Source organism: Vigna angularis, chromosome 1 (genome assembly GCF_016808095.1).
Source record: "Vigna angularis cultivar LongXiaoDou No.4 chromosome 1, ASM1680809v1, whole genome shotgun sequence".
Taxonomy (NCBI): Eukaryota; Viridiplantae; Streptophyta; class Magnoliopsida; order Fabales; family Fabaceae; genus Vigna; species Vigna angularis.
Genome location: NC_068970.1, coordinates 63,279,996 through 63,298,625, shown reverse-complemented (window position 1 = coordinate 63,298,625; position 18,630 = coordinate 63,279,996). Strand labels below are relative to the sequence as shown.

General features: G+C 37.9%; 1 protein-coding gene across 1 annotated transcript; it reads left to right on the top strand.

Annotated features, from left to right (window-relative positions):
* Window positions 1–16,845: 16,845 nt before the first annotated feature.
* LOC108347115 (ethylene-responsive transcription factor TINY) lies at window positions 16,846–17,997 on the top strand. Its single transcript, XM_017586248.2, has one exon. The coding sequence runs from the start codon at window positions 17,142–17,144 to the stop codon at window positions 17,847–17,849; it is 708 nt and encodes a 235-aa protein (XP_017441737.1). The 5' UTR covers window positions 16,846–17,141; the 3' UTR covers window positions 17,850–17,997.
* The last annotated feature ends 633 nt before the right edge of the window (window positions 17,998–18,630 follow it).

Below are 18,630 nucleotides of genomic sequence, written 5' to 3'. Positions count from 1 at the left end.
CCAGCCCATTCTTCAATAACCTTCTTTCAGGGTGTTCAAACGAAGGGACCAAAAAAAACTTCAATTCCTAAAACCTTTTTTCAAGTAGAAATGACGAATTCCATATTTAAATGAATTGGACTCTATTGTAGTACAAGAACAACAACATAAAACCAACAAAATAAATGACGAATTCCATATTTCATAAAATATCAAGCCCTATTAATGAATGGTTAAAAATCAGTGAATATATATATATAAAAATAATCATCTATCTATATCAAATAAACTGTGAAAATAGTATTAGTGATTAAAATAAACAGTATAAGTTAAAATATAAAACAAATTATTATTATATATCATTATCAACTTCTTAATTAATGAGAAGGTTTTCAAAATCTTTATTTCATATAAAAAATTCTACCTTGTGAGTGAAAACAGAAAAAAAAATGTAATAAAATATTATTACATCAAATACTTCCATTACTAATTAAAAATATAAAAAAGTCAAACATTCTTTAATTTATATTATCTAATACTTCTACTGTATTAATCTAACAAGATGTCCAATTCTCTCTTTTTTCCAACATCGTCTTCGTCTACGCTGATGACGTCCATTGATCTAAATAAATAGGAAAAAAAGGAATTGAATCTCTCAATATGCAAGAATATAAAAAAATAAAGAGTGTGTAAGTGATATAATTTTTTTATATATATAAATATGATATTCTAAAAGTAGTATATTTATTATTTGGAATCTTCTGTACTAGGTTTTATTAATAGCGTGACACTTTATAATTCACTATTGATCTATTATACAATATGTTGACATTCCATTTTATTTGAAATCTTCTTGAAAAGGAATAAATATCGCAGTTACATGTCCTTGTTATTTTGTGGAAGTCTATGTTTTCTTATACAAAATCAAATAAATATGTATTCCCATAATTGCATATCTGGTTAAAGGAAAATTTAAAATTCTTAACGATCTTAACTAATATTCAAATTTATTTATGCAATGCCATGCTTATAAATTATGGTGAAAACAACATTTTATTAATCAAGTTTTTTTAAAAAAAAAAACTTAGATTTTCATGTTTTTGTTATGAAACATGCATCTCAAATTCTAATGAAACTTAATATTTAATGTAAGGATTAGTATGTTAGTGGGTTGGAGAAATCAAAAGGAAATTGAAAGTAATTAAGACTTTCAATTATTTAGTATGACAAGAAAGTTGGATAAAAGAAATGGAATTTGCAGTTATTTAGTATGGCAGCAGCAGCAGTACATGAGAGGAGCAATAAATGACATTGTCAAATAACAGATAACAGCATTAAAGTGTTCATCTTTTAACTACTGAAATGTTCCAAATTTATGGCAGAAATTGCAGAAAGGATTCTAGTTCTATTTGAACCAGACTAACTATATCATAACTTGGACTCTTTTCTGCAGCATTTCTTTCTAGTTAGTTATGGTGTGCTGTAATATCTATAACTAGCTAGACTCAATAAAAATTATTTAATTCTGGGATCTTGTATCCTTAAATAGAGAATTGAGTGAAAACCGAATCATTATAGAAAATAATGTGTTGCTAATAGGTTGTAAAATTAAAAGAATAATTATGATTCTGATACTAAATCTAGAAATAATTTTATTCTCCGTAAAAAATAATTTTTTTTCCTGATGCGACTTTGTTAAAGATAATTTCATCTTTTTTTTTTCTATCTAGGACAAAAGAAAATCATATTAATGCATCTAATTACTATAGATTTTGACGTGTTTTTATATGTTATTATGCAATATTTTATTGTATTATATAGATATATATGTACTTCTAAAAACCCTTCTTTTGATGATGTGACTTATTATGTTTTAGCATTCACATATCCAACAATTTGATAATGTATTAACATGTGTAATATAATAAAATATACTCCTAGTACGTCGAAATAAAACTAGGTTTGGTACTATATTTGTGTTTCTTAAAGAAAACACGTCGTCACCTAATATATATTTAAAAGAATTTTACATAATGAATATACTTTTTTGGAAAATATTTAAAAGTAATTTTAATGTCTTTTTGATAAATTAAGAGTATTTTCTTCTAAGAAAGAACTTTAAGTTTATGATTCATTCTTATATACTTTCCATAAAATTTGAGTTTATAATTATGGATCCTGATTTTTAAATAATCTAAAAATATCTAAGTTTATCAAGTTATATAATATATTTTGCGGTCAATTGTTAATTGGATGATATTTTTTAAAAGTAAAATTCCTTCCGATCAAATCAGATAAACAAAATTTCATAACGATCCAACATTGAAGGTAAAACAAATTAACTCAAATATCATTTTGGTTAATGTGAAACCCTCAATATTTAGCAATAATAATTCGGTGTTAAATCAAATTAATGCACACTCTAATCAATGTTTATCTCATTGAAAACCCACTCCCAACTCTGATTTCATCTCTGCTGTGCACAAAAAGCTGAGCCAAAAATCAATTTCTCTGGAAGCATTAAAAACGCACCAATCTTCGCATGCACGCACGCCACGTGTCGCGGGAGAAGCTTCCAAAGCAGGGTTTGGTGTGCAGGTGGCAGACTGGGAGACGCTCGTCCGTTTTGACGTGGAATCCACAAAATCTGAGTTTTTGAGAAACTCTCTCTCTCTTTTGCACGCACACTTCGTCTTCCCCTCAACCTAAAACCATTCATCTTCTCCAACTTCTCTCTACAAACCCTAAACTTCTCTCTACTGTAATCCTCACGTTTCTCCTCCGATCCCATTTCCAGCACCATAGGAACGTTCGTAGCACTGAGAGCTATCCACTGGACCGAACAGCTTCAAGGACTGAAACTGGTAAGTCCCCTTCCATAGCTCGTCCTTAGGTTTCTGGAAAACTAGGGTTCATAGTTGCATGCAAGCTTGTAGTCTCAGTGTTCTGTATTCTGTGGTTAGATTTGTGTTGGAAGAGTCAAGAACGTAAGAAAAGCGTAGTTGGGCGAATCCACTGTTGCATCTAAGACCAGTTTGGTTGCCAATCCGGGTAAGGGAAGCTTATATGTTTAATTTATACTTGCATGTTGTGTAATCTGGATTGTATGTATGAAAAGTATGAAGTTCGAACTGTTATGGACGTTTACTGATATCTGGTATGAATTCTGGTTTTGATTTATCTGTCATGAACGAGCACTGCCTGTATGTATTAAATACGTTGTGGACTTTGATTGAAATGCATGTTGACTTGATTACGTATGAATGGAGTATGGTTATTGTATAGTTGGAATGATTAAAATTATGAGATCTATATGATGATGATATTTGAGGTGAATTAAATCTGGAATGAAAGTTATAAAGTTTATAAATTCGAAATCTGGAAAAATTTTCTAAGGTTGAGAAATCTGAAATTTTATTCATCCCCTTTGATAAATGACGCTCGTCACTGTACGGTCTTAAACCGTTCGGTTTCCCCTTAAAATAACTTAGGATGGGATTCCTTCATTTGGAAAGAATTCTGCTCGTGAACGAGCGTCCCCATTTGAATATTTGAGAGCGTTCGACCTTATGTCGAGCGTTCGTCTTTGAGAGCGTTCGACCTTATGTCGAGCGTTCGTCTTTGAGAGCGTTCGACCTCATGTCGAGCGTTCGTCTTTGAGAGCGTTCGACCTCATGTCGAGCGTTCGTCTTTGAGAGCGTTCGACCTCATGTCGAGCGTTCGTCTTTGAGAGCGTTCGACCTTATGTCGAGCGTTCGTCTTTGAGAGCGTTCGACCTTATGTCGAGCGTCAGTTCTAAATCGCGCAAGGTCCCACCTCAAGCGCTCGTGCTAATTGATTAATTATTTGATAAATATCGTTCGTCCAAATATTTCAATATTCATTTTCTTACGTTCGTTCAAATACTGGTATCAGTTTATCTTAACTGGTCAAACAGGGAGTCACGTCCGATCATCCAGTACTATATTTGAACGCTCGTCCTAATTCTTCAAAGGACTGAACGTTCGTTCTTTTGTACTCTTAAAGTTAAAGATGAGATCGATTATGAATTATGATAAGTTACAGTGCGAACGTTATATCAAGTGATTTTATGATTTTGGAAATTGAGCGAGCGTTTCAAGGAGGAACGTCTCAGATGTGTTAAATGTTAACCTTGGTAAAGTATGAACATGGATAAGTTAAGCCTCGCGGTCCATCCTGATATTCCGTGATACTCCTCTTCAAGTAGAAGGGGGTAGTCATGCGTGGGAATAGCAGGAGGCCCTAGTCCATTGAGTACTTCGGACAGATAGGGTTAACCTCGAGTGGCAGCTGTGAGATTAGATCAGTTACTACACCACTCGGGTGCAAGGACGCTTGTAACTACATGGTTCATACAGTCCGGACGGTCTGTCTTATATGCGTATTTCTATGATCGCTGATGTATGAGTTACATGTTGTATGTGTGGATTTAGCTGTAAATGTATGTGTTGATTGTATAAACTAAATATTATAAGCTTACCCTTGCTTTTCCATTGTGTTGTCTGCTGTCCATGTATATTCCGTCTTGTCAAAATGCAATGATCATCCGTTGTGGGTGTGAGCAGATGGTGGTGCATCCCTTGAGCAAATGCTGGAAGAAGAAAATTTGGAGGAGGCAAATCTGGTTGAGGTAGAAGTCAAGGCCGAGCCTTAGAACGCTCGTTAGAGTAGGGATGTAATGGTAGAGTAGTTGGACGTGCGGTTAAGTTTTGTAAAACCGTTCGTCCTGGTTATCACTGAATTCTATTTTGAACGTACGTTCTTCCGTACTGACGCCGTTCGGCTTCTTCTTGTATTTCTGTTTAATGCCAAAGACTGTTTATGTTACTGTTAATTGTAATTAATCCTGATTTATGGTAATTACGGTATTTTGGGATGTTACATTAGTGGTATCAGAGCAGTTTTGTTCTCTTAAGGACACTGTAGGATTATGAGTGCACTGTGTTTTTGCTGTGTGCTTATTGGATGTTTAATGAGTTATTATTGCTTTAACTCTTAGACATAACTAACGCTCGTTTTTTTCTCTGTATCCAGAGAACCAATGGCACCTAGATTGCCTCCCCCTCCTCAACCGAATGAACCTGATGCTTCCAACAACTCTAGATTGTTGGAGAACGTCATTGAGAGACTCCAACAACAAAATACCACCCTCATGGAACAAAACGCCACATTAATGCAGCAAAACCAAGCTGCTATGCAGAGTCTGGAGGCCTCTCGTGCAAATTCTGAGACCACGCAGAGGCAGTTGATGGAGATACTTGCAGCAACTAGAGGTGCGTCTGGAGCATCCTCTTCAAACGCCGCTCAACCAAATGCTGAATGGAGTTTGGAGAGTTTCCTCCAACATCATCCGGTCAAGTTCAGTGGGAAAGGTTTTCCGGATGAAGCGGATCAGTGGCTGAGAGATATGGAGAGAATTTTCAACGCCAAGAGATGTCCAGATGAGAACCGCTTGGCGTATACGGAGTACTTGCTGACTGGAGAAGCAAGCCACTGGTGGGCGAGCGCCAGAGCCATTCTAACGGACGCTCACCAGCAGATTACTTGGGAAGTGTTCAGAAACAAATTCTATGAAGAGTACTTCCCTGACAGTGTCCGTTTTGCAAAGGAGGTTGAGTTTTTACAACTAGTTCAGGGGGGAATGTCAGTTTCGGAATATACGAACAAGTTCAAGCACTTGATTCGCTTCAATACAATGGCCACTAGTGAGGAGTGGCAATGCAGAAAGTTTGAGAACGGTCTACGCAGTGATCTGAAGGTTGTGATTTCCAGTTTGTGTATCCGAACGTTCCCTGCTATGGTTGAGAGGGCCAAGGTGTTGGAGAAGAACTTGGCAGAGGCGGAACGGCACAAGAAACAGCAAACAGTAAGGGGGCCGATTGTCTCAAGGGGAAATGTGAATCAGAGAGGATCCCCTTACGCTCGTCCAGCAGTCAACGCGAGTGGATCTCAAGCCTTGGTTCCTGCCGGACAGTCTGGGCAGCAAGGTAGCGTTGTATGTTTCAAGTGTGGAGGGCCACATTATCGATCGTCATGTCCTCAACTGGTTGGAGTGAAATATTGCACTCGGTGTAGGCGAAATGGCCATCTGGAGAACGAGTGCAACATGGGCGGACGCGCAGTAATGAGGTCGCCGAACGCTGGGAGAAATCAGCAGGGAAGAGGTGGTCGAGCCCAAGCTACTGGACGGGTATATGCAATCACTGGAGCGGAGGCAGCGAGCTCAGGTACGCTCGTCACTGGTACCTGCCTTGTTCATGGAATACCTTGTTGTGTGTTATTTGATTCTGGGGCGACGCACTCCTTCATCTCGAAGGCATGTGTTGAAAAGCTGGGGATTTTGGAGAGAGGTATGCAGTTCGACTTGGTGGTATCAACACCAGCGGCTGGAGAGCTTAGGACATCTACCGTATGCATTAGATGTCCTATTGTGGTTGAGGGGCATAGTTATAAGGTGAACTTAATCTGTTTACCTTTGAAGGACTTGGAAATCATTCTAGGGATGGATTGGTTGGCTGTCAACCACATACTCATAGATTGTGGCAATAAGGAGTTAGTATTTCCGGACGAAGATGAAGAGGAGTTGAGTGTGACGCTCGGTCAATTGAGAGAAGACATTATGGAGGGCGCAGCTTGTTTCTTGATCATGACGCATGAAGACCGAGAGAGTGCGGATGAGAGTTTTGAGCGTTCGTCCATTACGTGCACTGAAGGACGAACGGTTGTGGACGAATTCCAGGATGTCTTTCCAGAAGAGATCCCTGGACTACCTCCTGTGCGTGAGGTTGAATTCACCATTGATCTGGTGACAACAGCAGCCCCTATATCTGTTCAACCGTACCGTATGGCACCTGCAGAGTTGGTTGAACTCAAAAAGCAGATTGAGGAACTGATGGAGAAGCAATTCATAAGACCGAGCGTATCGCCCTGGGGAGCGCCTGTGCTCTTAGTAAAGAAGAAGGATGGCAGCTCTCGGTTATGTATAGATTACAGGCAATTGAACAAGCTGACCATCAAGAACAAATACCCGTTGCCAAGGATTGATGACTTGTTGGATCAACTGCATGGGGCAACAGTGTTCTCTAAGATTGATTTGCGCTCTGGATATCACCAAATCAGGGTGAAGGAGGACGACATCCAGAAGACTGCTTTCAGGTCGCGTTATGGACACTACGAGTATGTAGTGATGCCATTTGGAGTAACGAACGCTCCTGCAGTGTTCATGGATTATATGAACCGCATCTTCCGACCATACCTGGACAAGTTCGTGGTGGTTTTTATAGATGATATTCTCATCTACTCTAAGACACAAGCCGAACATGAAGAACACTTGAGGGCAGTGCTGAGCGTGTTGAGAGAAAAAGAGTTGTATGCAAAGCTGTCCAAGTGTGAATTTTGGATGAAGGAGGTACAATTTTTGGGCCATGTGGTCTCGGCTGAAGGTATTTCAGTGGATCCATCTAAGGTGAGAGCAGTGTTGGATTGGAGAAGCCCGCGTTCGGTTACGGAAGTGAGGAGCTTTGTTGGACTTGCGGGCTACTATAGACGTTTCATAGAGGGATTCGCCAAGATAGTGGCTCCGCTTACCCAATTGACTAGAAAGGATCAACCGTTCGCTTGGACTGACTTGTGCGAGGAACGTTTCCAGGAGTTGAAAGTGAAGTTGACGAGCGCTCCTGTACTAGTTATTCCGGACACGTCCAAGCCCTTTGAAGTGTACTGCGACGCTTCTCATCAAGGGTTGGGTTGTGTGCTCATGCAAGAGAGACGGGCTGTAGCGTACGCGTCTCGTCAGTTGAAGGTTCATGAGCGCAACTATCCAACGCACGACCTGGAATTGGCAGCGGTCGTATTTGCACTGAAGATTTGGAGGCATTACTTGTACGGTTCTACATTCCAAGTCTTCAGTGACCACAAGAGCCTCAAGTATTTATTTGATCAGAAGGAGTTGAACATGAGGCAGAGGCGTTGGTTGGAGTTCTTGAAAGACTATGAGTTTGAGTTGCTTTATCACCCTGGAAAAGCCAATGTAGTGGCGGACGCTCTAAGCAGGAAGGCAATGCATGTCTCGGTTATGATGGTGAAAGAGTTAAGTTTAGTGGAGGGTTTCAGAGATCTAAGGTTACAGTTCGAGTTAGAACCGAACAGCATCAAGTTCTGTAACCTTAGAATATCCAGCAATGTATATGATCGTATCAGGGTGAAGCAACGCGAGGACGAGGACCTGGTGAAGATTTTAAGTACGCTCGGTTCGGATCAAGCCAAAGAATTCAATACGGGAACGGACGGCCTATTACGATACATGGATAGGACGTGCGTTCCTAATGATGGCGAACTGAAGCGGATCATATTGGAGGACGCGCATCATAGTCGTCTTAGCATACATCCTGGTATGACTAAGATGTATAAAGATCTTAGGCAGTCGTTCTGGTGGCCTGGAATGAAGAACGACGTCTCTCGCTTTGTAGCGTCCTGCTTGACTTGTCAGCGTGCTAAGGCCGAACACCGCCGAACACCAACGACCAGGTGGATTACTTCAACAATTAGAGATTCCCGAATGGAAGTGGGATAGCATTTCCATGGACTTTGTGACTCATCTACCACGAACGGTTAGGAATCATGACTCAATCTGGGTGATCGTGGACAGACTAACGAAGAGCGCCCATTTCCTGCCCGTGAACTTGAAGATGTCAATGACTAATTTGGCCAAATCGTATATAAATGAGATTGTTCGTCTTCATGGTGTGCCTTCAAGCATAGTTTCTGACCGAGACACGAGATTTACATCTCGGTTTTGGCAATCCTTACAAGGTGAATTGGGAAGCAAGCTGCAGATGAGTTCAGCATATCATCCACAAACGGACGGCCAGTCTGAACGTACCATCCAGACGCTGGAAGATTTACTGAGGACGTGCGTCCTAGACCACTTAGGCGCATGGGATGAAGTCTTACCACTAGTAGAATTCACGTACAACAATAGCTATCAGTCGAGCATAGGTATGGCGCCGTTTGAAGCTCTCTATGGGAGAAAGTGTTGAACACCACTTTGTTGGTTCCAGGAAGGAGAGAACGTGCTAACTGGACCTGAGCTCGTCCAGCAAACAACCGAGAAAGTTAAGTTGATCCAAGATAGATTGAAGACGTCCCTGAGCAGACAGAAATCTTATGCGGATAGAAGAAGGAGGCCACTGGAGTTTGCTGCAGGAGATCACGTATTCTTGAGACTCAACCCAATTACTGGAGTGGGCAGAGTCGTTCGTCCAAAGAAGTTATCTCCAAAGTTCATAGGACCGTATCAGATTTTGAAGAAGATAGGACCAGTAGCCTACGAACTTGCTTTGCCTCCTCAACTCTCAAATCTTCATCCTGTTTTCCACGTATCTCAACTCCGAAAGTACATTGCTAATCCTTCTCATGTGTTGGAGTTGGAGGACATCCAGTTGTTGCCAGACCGAACATTGGAGTTACAACCAGTCCGCATTGAAGACGTTCGCACCAAGCTACACAAAGGAAAAGACGTTCGTTTAGTGAAAGTTGTGTGGGACGCTAAAACTGAAGATTCAACGTGGGAGGTGGAGAGTGCAATGAAGGATATGTATCCGCAATTGTTTACATGTAATTTCTAAATTTTCGAGGACGAAAATTTTTGTAGTTAGGGAGAATGTGAAACCCTCAATATTTAGCAATAATAATTCGGTGTTAAATCAAATTAATGCACACTCTAATCAATGTTTATCTCATTGAAAACCCACTCCCAACTCTGATTTCATCTCTGCTGTGCACGAAAAGCTGAGCCAAAAATCAATTTCTCTGGAAGCATTAAAAACGCACCAATCTTCGCATGCACGCACGCCACGTGTCGCGGGAGAAGCTTCCAAAGCAGGGTTTGGTGTGCAGGTGGCAGACTGGGAGACGCTCGTCCGTTTTGACGTGGAATCCACAAAATCTGAGTTTTTGAGAAACTCTCTCTCTCTTTTGCACGCACACTTCGTCTTCCCCTCAACCTAAAACCATTCATCTTCTCCAACTTCTCTCTACAAACCCTAAACTTCTCTCTACTGTAATCCTCACGTTTCTCCTCCGATCCCATTTCCAGCACCATAGGAACGTTCGTAGCACTGAGAGCTATCCACTGGACCGAACAGCTTCAAGGACTGAAACTGGTAAGTCCCCTTCCATAGCTCGTCCTTAGGTTTCTGGAAAACTAGGGTTCATAGTTGCATGCAAGCTTGTAGTCTCAGTGTTCTGTATTCTGTGGTTAGATTTGTGTTGGAAGAGTCAAGAACGTAAGAAAAGCGTAGTTGGGCGAATCCACTGTTGCATCTAAGACCAGTTTGGTTGCCAATCCGGGTAAGGGAAGCTTATATGTTTAATTTATACTTGCATGTTGTGTAATCTGGATTGTATGTATGAAAAGTATGAAGTTCGAACTGTTATGGACGTTTACTGATATCTGGTATGAATTCTGGTTTTGATTTATCTGTCATGAACGAGCACTGCCTGTATGTATTAAATACGTTGTGGACTTTGATTGAAATGCATGTTGACTTGATTACGTATGAATGACGTATGGTTATTGTATAGTTGGAATGATTAAAATTATGAGATCTATATGATGATGATATTTGAGGTGAATTAAATCTGGAATGAAAGTTATAAAGTTTATAAATTCGAAATCTGGAAAAATTTTCTAAGGTTGAGAAATCTGAAATTTTATTCATCCCCTTTGATAAATGACGCTCGTCACTGTACGGTCTTAAACCGTTCGGTTTCCCCTTAAAATAACTTAGGATGGGATTCCTTCATTTGGAAAGAATTCTGCTCGTGAACGAGCGTCCCCATTTGAATATTTGAGAGCGTTCGACCTTATGTCGAGCGTTCGTCTTTGAGAGCGTTCGACCTCATGTCGAGCGTTCGTCTTTGAGAGCGTTCGACCTCATGTCGAGCGTTCGTCTTTGAGAGCGTTCGACCTCATGTCGAGCGTTCGTCTTTGAGAGCGTTCGACCTCATGTCGAGCGTTCGTCTTTGAGAGCGTTCTACCTCATGTCGAGCGTTCGTCTTTGAGAGCGTTCGACCTCATGTCGAGCGTTCGTCTTTGAGAGCGTTCGACCTTATGTCGAGCGTCAGTTCTAAATCGCGCAAGGTCCCACCTCAAGCGCTCGTGCTAATTGATTAATTATTTGATAAATATTGTTCGTCCAAATATTTCAATATTCATTTTCTTACGTTCGTTCAAATACTGGTATCAGTTTATCTTAACTGGTCAAACAGGGAGTCACGTCCGATCATCCAGTACTATATTTGAACGCTCGTCCTAATTCTTCAAAGGACTGAACGTTCGTTCTTTTGTACTCTTAAAGTTAAAGATGAGATCGATTATGAATTATGATAAGTTACAGTGCGAACGTTATATCAAGTGATTTTATGATTTTGGAAATTGAGCGAGCGTTTCAAGGAGGAACGTCTCAGATGTGTTAAATGTTAACCTTGGTAAAGTATGAACATGGATAAGTTAAGCCTCGCGGTCCATCCTGATATTCCGTGATACTCCTCTTCAAGTAGAAGGGGGTAGTCATGCGTGGGAATAGCAGGAGGCCCTAGTCCATTGAGTACTTCGGACAGATAGGGTTAACCTCGAGTGGCAGCTGTGAGATTAGATCAGTTACTACACCACTCGGGTGCAAGGACGCTTGTAACTACATGGTTCATACAGTCCGGACGGTCTGTCTTATATGCGTATTTCTATGATCGCTGATGTATGAGTTACATGTTGTATGTGTGGATTTAGCTGTAAATGTATGTGTTGATTGTATAAACTAAATATTATAAGCTTACCCTTGCTTTTCCATTGTGTTGTCTGCTGTCCATGTATATTCCGTCTTGTCAAAATGCAATGATCATCCGTTGTGGGTGTGAGCAGATGGTGGTGCATCCCTTGAGCAAATGCTGGAAGAAGAAAATTTGGAGGAGGCAAATCTGGTTGAGGTAGAAGTCAAGGCCGAGCCTTAGAACGCTCGTTAGAGTAGGGATGTAATGGTAGAGTAGTTGGACGTGCGGTTAAGTTTTGTAAAACCGTTCGTCCTGGTTATCACTGAATTCTATTTTGAACGTACGTTCTTCCGTACTGACGCCGTTCGGCTTCTTCTTGTATTTCTGTTTAATGCCAAAGACTGTTTATGTTACTGTTAATTGTAATTAATCCTGATTTATGGTAATTACGGTATTTTGGGATGTTACAGTTAATGATTTAATCGTGATTAATTATGTTTGAATTATAATTATATCGACATTAATTAAAATTACATTATGAAAACTACAAATGAAAAATTCGAAATAAAACATAAATTGCATATTAATTATATATTTATTATTTTTATTTTCAAAACCGAACTAATTTGAGAAATACTCAGTTTATATGGATGAAGAGGATAAAAAATTAAAAATCAAGAAGACTGAAATCTCAAATATTGAAACAAATAAGGGATAAAAATTTCAAACTGAAGTAATTATATTTAAAGTTTGTAACCAAAATTGAAAATAAAAATGAGAGAAGAAGTTGAGAATCCCAATATGTGAAGTATGGGTGACAGCTGAATTGCATGTGAAAAGGATGAGATAGTGAGCGAGTGTTATTATTTGATCAAAAACAAATTACAAGATAAAAGAATAACATGTGGTGGCTCCATTCATTTAATACCATTTGTTTTCAGCTCTGCTCTCTGTAACTACCACCCATTATTCAATGCTTTTTCTCATGTTAAATTTTCTCAATTCAACCACATTTTGCAATAAAGACCCACAAAACAAAAATCCGTATACTCTCAAATCATACACAGAACAAGAAGATTCTATTTAATCACACTCAAATCAATGAATTTCTTTTCTTTCTGGTTAACATTTTCACCATTTAATCATTGAAATTGGGTAGCATGTGAATAGGATGTGGTACTAAGATTTTAAGCTATGGTTTTAGGAAAAAAATGGATGGCTCCACCCATTCAATAGATAAATGTCTGGGCCCTCCTATTTAGGAGTAACTGACAGCACCACTTTCCAACTTCTTTAACTCTCTCCAATTTAACAATTCTTCTTTAAATAATCTCACAGCTAACCTATTTTCGGATATGCCAATTTTCAATATACACTTTGTCAAATCCCTTATTCAAAGCCTCGTGAACCTCTCTTTTATGTTCTTACTTACACCATTTTAGTTACACTTCCTTTAATTGTCGTTGAAAATCAATGGCGGTTGAAAATTTTTGAGACATGGATGTCGTTGCCAAGAGTGCGCCAAAAGGTAACGTTGGTTTCAGAAATTAAAACGATTGCTGAGCTATGCAGCTGTTTCGTAACATTTTTTTAAGATAAAAATATTTTAACAACATTTTAATATTATCTACGTGTCATTTTGTGATTGGTTTAAAATTACTTTACAATTAATAATAATAATCATAAACACTAACATAGACCAATCAATTACAGAATGAAATATAGATGATGTTAAAATGTTGTTATATTTTTATGATCAATGTTAAATAAATGTAAAAATGTGTAATACTTTATTATTTTTTTTAACCATTTCCTATTTGATAATATAGCTTAGCATGGAGATGTTAATTTATTTTGAAACAGGGTATGTGTCATTCTCGATTCTGAGAGAGGTAGTGACTACTGGTGTGAGTTCGGAAGTACATACATTAATAGCTTCCCGACATAAAAGTAGTTTAATAGCCATTTCAATATTTAAAGTCCAACCTTTTCATGCTGGATCCACTGCTCCTTCAACCTTTTTCTTAACTTCTTCACTCTTTTAGGAAGCAAACAACTTTATCCTTACAATTACTTATCAAATTATTTCTCTTCTTCTTTTCTCTCAATTTTTACTAACAATAACTCTACACATTTTAGCTTTTCTTATTATTTATTATAGGAAATCCAAATTTCATTTATGTGCTTCGGAACCAAAAATAGACCCCATGTATTTCTTAGAACAAATTTAGTGTAATATTAACTCTTAGTTGTATAAAACTTATATATATATATATATATATATATATATATATGATATAACTATAAAGTATTATGTATATATTTATTTGAGTTTTTTATTTTTTTATATTGAATGTGTGATGCTTTTTGTAATAGTTGTATACTATCAAATAGATAGGATGTTACACAATTTTCATATAAATATTTTAAAAGAATTTTTTTTTTTAAATTCTTCAGATGATTTTTTAATTTCTAAAGAAAAAATATTCTTCGTAATCTTTTTATGTAAAGTCGTCGTAATTTATAAGAACTGTTTTTGGACGCTAGTTTATGATCATTTGAATTTTAATACATCATATGTTACTGGCTAAACGTTAGCAGTGTTAAATTAAAATGTAAAAAATACTTTTAATCTTAATATATGAAAAATAGAGTTAACTCCAACTTTACAAATAAAAATAGTTAATTATAAGTTAAGTTTATTTGCTAGCTTAGTTTTTATTTTTTTTTTAAATACTTGTGCATGTGATTTGAAATCTATTTTAATTAAATAATCGAACTCAACTATTTAGTAAAGATCAATTACTTCGTCCAAGTATTGTTTCCTTTAAATTTGAATTTGTCATAGTTTTATTTTTAAAAGGTGTATAGAATTAAAAAAGGGAAATATGTATAAACTATGATTAATTCTTTAATAATACGAGAGTAATATGGAATAATATCATTTATAAGATTATAAATTAAATTAGTTAGTTTATAACTTTTTGTAACTTATTTATTACATATCATTCTTTATTATCCTAAATTTTGTTTACCTATCTTTACCTGTTTCAATAATATAAAATTCATTAATTATTACACTGATTTTAATAATTATAATATGCGGTTTAAATTAAAAAAAAACAACCTTAAGTAATTGTGTCAACATTACACACAATACTAGTTGTAAAAAAAACATAAAAAATTAATTTAAATTGATCAACTCATTTAAATAAAATAAATTCTCCAAATAAAAAATATATCTATTTTTTTAAAACAAATATAAATACTAAAAAAATAATTATTTTAAACGAAATCTAAAATTTTAATTGAATAATAATACTTTTTATTTAAAAAATATAAATTTTATTCACATAGTAAAACCTATATAAGTATATTCTTAAATTATTTTATATTTATCAACCAAGTTTTCTAATATGAACGAAAATTATATGTTATGAGTTTATAAACTAAGAAATAATTCAGTCCCTGTTTTTCTCACACTTATCATCATTAGTTTGTAAATTAAGTACATTTAAATAAATATTATATATATAGTATGCGTTGTTATTATTTTAAAATGAATAGGTTTTTATTGTTCAGAAAACATTATCTAATTAAGTTTGGTGAGGTAAAGAGATTGTTAGGTGTTAAAATAATAGAAAAGAAGTTTATGAATAAGGTAATGAATTTAGAATGGAAAAGTGATGATGAATGTGGTGAGTGTAGATGTTTGTGCTTAGCACAAAAAAATAACATAAGCAGCTTCTCCATTAATATATCGGCCAAACCCATGAAATTACTTTATAGATATCGTATTTATGAAAGCTACGGTTTTAGAATTTATATACAGGAAAAGTAATCAGGAGAAACAAGATGTGATGAACACATATATTTGCTCACATGTATTCAATCATCATCTATACCGAATTTAACATGTTTGAAAGAAAAAAAATCTTAGTTACGGTCATTAATGATATCAGCTCAGCAATACCTGAACGAGAAAGTTTCTCTCCACTGTTTCTTAATGCAATGCTAGAAAAACCTGTTTAACCGAACTCGTGTCCATTCCTAATAGGTTAGGGAAACACTTTTTCGTTATTTATTGAAAAAAGTAGAATCACCACCGTATATAATCACAAAATGGATGCCAAATATCCAAAAATGTATTTTATGTCCACGAAAGATGTAGTTGAGCTACGTTGGATTTTGCAATGGCGGGACCAAATATACTTTAATGCCGTAGTGAGAAATTAGTAAAACGATGAAAACAAACTGTAGATTTTGTTCTGTTTTGTCATCCCCGAGAAAATATAATAAATAAAGCATAGGGTAAGCTGAGTAGTAGACACACGAACAGATGAAAACGCCAACGTTTTGTTCTGAGCTCTTGGCTCAAAAGTTAAAACCAGTCCCTTTTCTCATTTCTTCCGGGTGACAATGTGAATACGGTGGCAGTGCTTCTGCTATCTTTCATTCGCTAAAAGACAACGCACTGTGCTATTTTATTTTATCTGGTAAATCCTAATAATAAAATGTAGCAGTGTAATCAAATCGATGAGTAAAAGGGGAAAGATTAACTGACAGGCTTGGAGTCTGAGTCAAGTGTCACGGCCAAACAGGGAATCCAGTAATCACTCCTCCGTTCTGTACTTTCTATCGAATATGTCTATTTTAACATTTTAATTGCATTTATAACACACGTCTTAATCGTATTTAATAATTTAAATTAATGTGATTAAAGGCTAAACGAAGGAGAGCGGGAGAATCAAAGTGGAAAGAGACATTACCATAAAGTCTGCCACGTCGGCAGGAAGAAAATTCCCATTCAGTCCAAGAAGCCCTCCATTCCTGTGCCAGGCTGTGTTTGTTAGGGCAATGGTCAAGCTATTAAGGGCGACTGGCCCCTTGTTACCTTCCTTCACTCACTTCACTCGCTCATCACTTTCGCTACAAATAATTAAATAAATAAATAAATGAATAAATTTTAGATCTTTGTAGATGTGCATGCACCATAATGTGTGACACATATATAGATATATATATTATGTATGCATGTTGATTATGGGATGATGGGTGTTTTGAAAGCAGAGCCATTCGTGTGGGGGTCACTTACAAATATGACCCACGTTTCTCTTTCATATCTTTAGTCCCTCTTTTTCTCTTCTCTCCCCTCTCCTTACTAAAACCCAGCCCAACCCTTCACTCCTCTCATTTTCACTCAGCTCCTACTATATATGTACACACACTCCCCTCCCTCCAAGTTATTTCTCATTACATTGCATCACTCACCACTCAACACCCAATCAAACCTTCAACACACATAACACGCATACTCACTCACACAACCACTGTCCTTTCAAAATACTCAACCACGTAAGCAAACAAACGCAATGACTGAGCTACCTGGCTCAGAATCATCCTCCTCTGCTTCCACTCGCAAGCACTCGTCTCCCGAGGCCCATTTGGCAGGTCCGGATCACAAAAAGCCCAAGCAGGCCCGAGATAGCAGCAGCAAGCACCCCGTTTACAGAGGAGTCCGAATGCGGGCCTGGGGAAAGTGGGTATCCGAAATCCGCGAGCCAAGGAAGAAGAACCGGATCTGGCTCGGCACCTTCGCCACTGCTGAGATGGCAGCGCGTGCTCACGACGTTGCGGCGCTCGCCATCAAAGGCAACTCCGCCATTCTCAACTTCCCCGAGCTCGCCGGCTCCCTGCCGCGGCCCGACTCCAACTCGCCGCGGGATGTTCAGGTGGCGGCGGCAAAGGCCGCCGCCATGGAGGTGATGGATCCCCCGACGACTCCATCGTGGACGCTGTCGCAGTCGTCTTCGTCGTCCTCGGGCGAGACGTCGACGGCGGATGAGCTGGGAGAGATAGTGGAGCTGCCGAGTCTGGGGACGAGTTTGGAAATACCGGAGCGGAGTGAGGAGGTGGTGTTCGTGGAGCCGGTGGGCGGGTGGCTGTATTCTGAGGCGTGGTGTGACGGCATTTATGGTGATAGGGAGTGTGGGGGTTATTTTATTGGAGATGAGATTTCAATGCAGGAGTCAGAGAGCATGATTCTTTGTGGCTTTGAGGGTTCCTTGTGGCAGCATTAATGTGTGGGAACTGCTTTCCTTTTTTTGTCCCATTCATTTCATTTGACTTGGAATGTGTGAGCCCTTTCCCAATTTTTCACTTTAAGGGCTACACACATTTCTTGTCCCTCGACAAGGACGATGGATGGACCTACTATTTCTACTGCCACCACCCCTTCACTCCCTTCCACACCACCCACCTACCTCTACAATTTCTATACCTCCTCAACTTCTTCTGTCCATCATGTAATACTGCTACTACTCATAATAATAATGTTATTATTAATAATGCAAATGAAATCCGATATACCTGTAGAAAATGATGCCAGATCTTGTATCATATAATTATTGTTGTATTTTTGCTATACTTTTCATTGACAGGACCAATAAAAGTAAAAGCAGATTCTCTGTTTGCAGTTTGCATTTTTTTTTTCCGGCTATCTTCTCCTTCTCCTTTTCTCCTAATCAATCCTTTCGTATCTTTAGTTCGGCAGTGAAAATGGGACTCCAGTTTTACCGAGAATTGACCAAATAATAAAATATAATAAAATTTGACAAGTTACTATTATATGTGCGTTATTTGAACTGAAAAGACAAACAGATTTTATCTAGGAGAGAATATACAGTTTTTTATGGTTTATGAAAATAGAATTGGTGACAGTAAGTACAGGTAGAAATGGCTTGTTGCAACTCGTGCGGATGTTCTTATAGTTTCTCACCTCTTTGTGTAGCGATACTGCATTTTGGGAAACTGGAAAGGAGTACCAGCTCCGCCAGTTTTGCAAAATGCGGCAAAGTCCAA

Coding starts and splice junctions, on each gene's coding strand:
- LOC108347115 (XM_017586248.2), top strand. CDS start 17,142: ATGACTGAGCTACCTGGCTCAGAATCATCCTCCTCTGCTTCCACTCGC.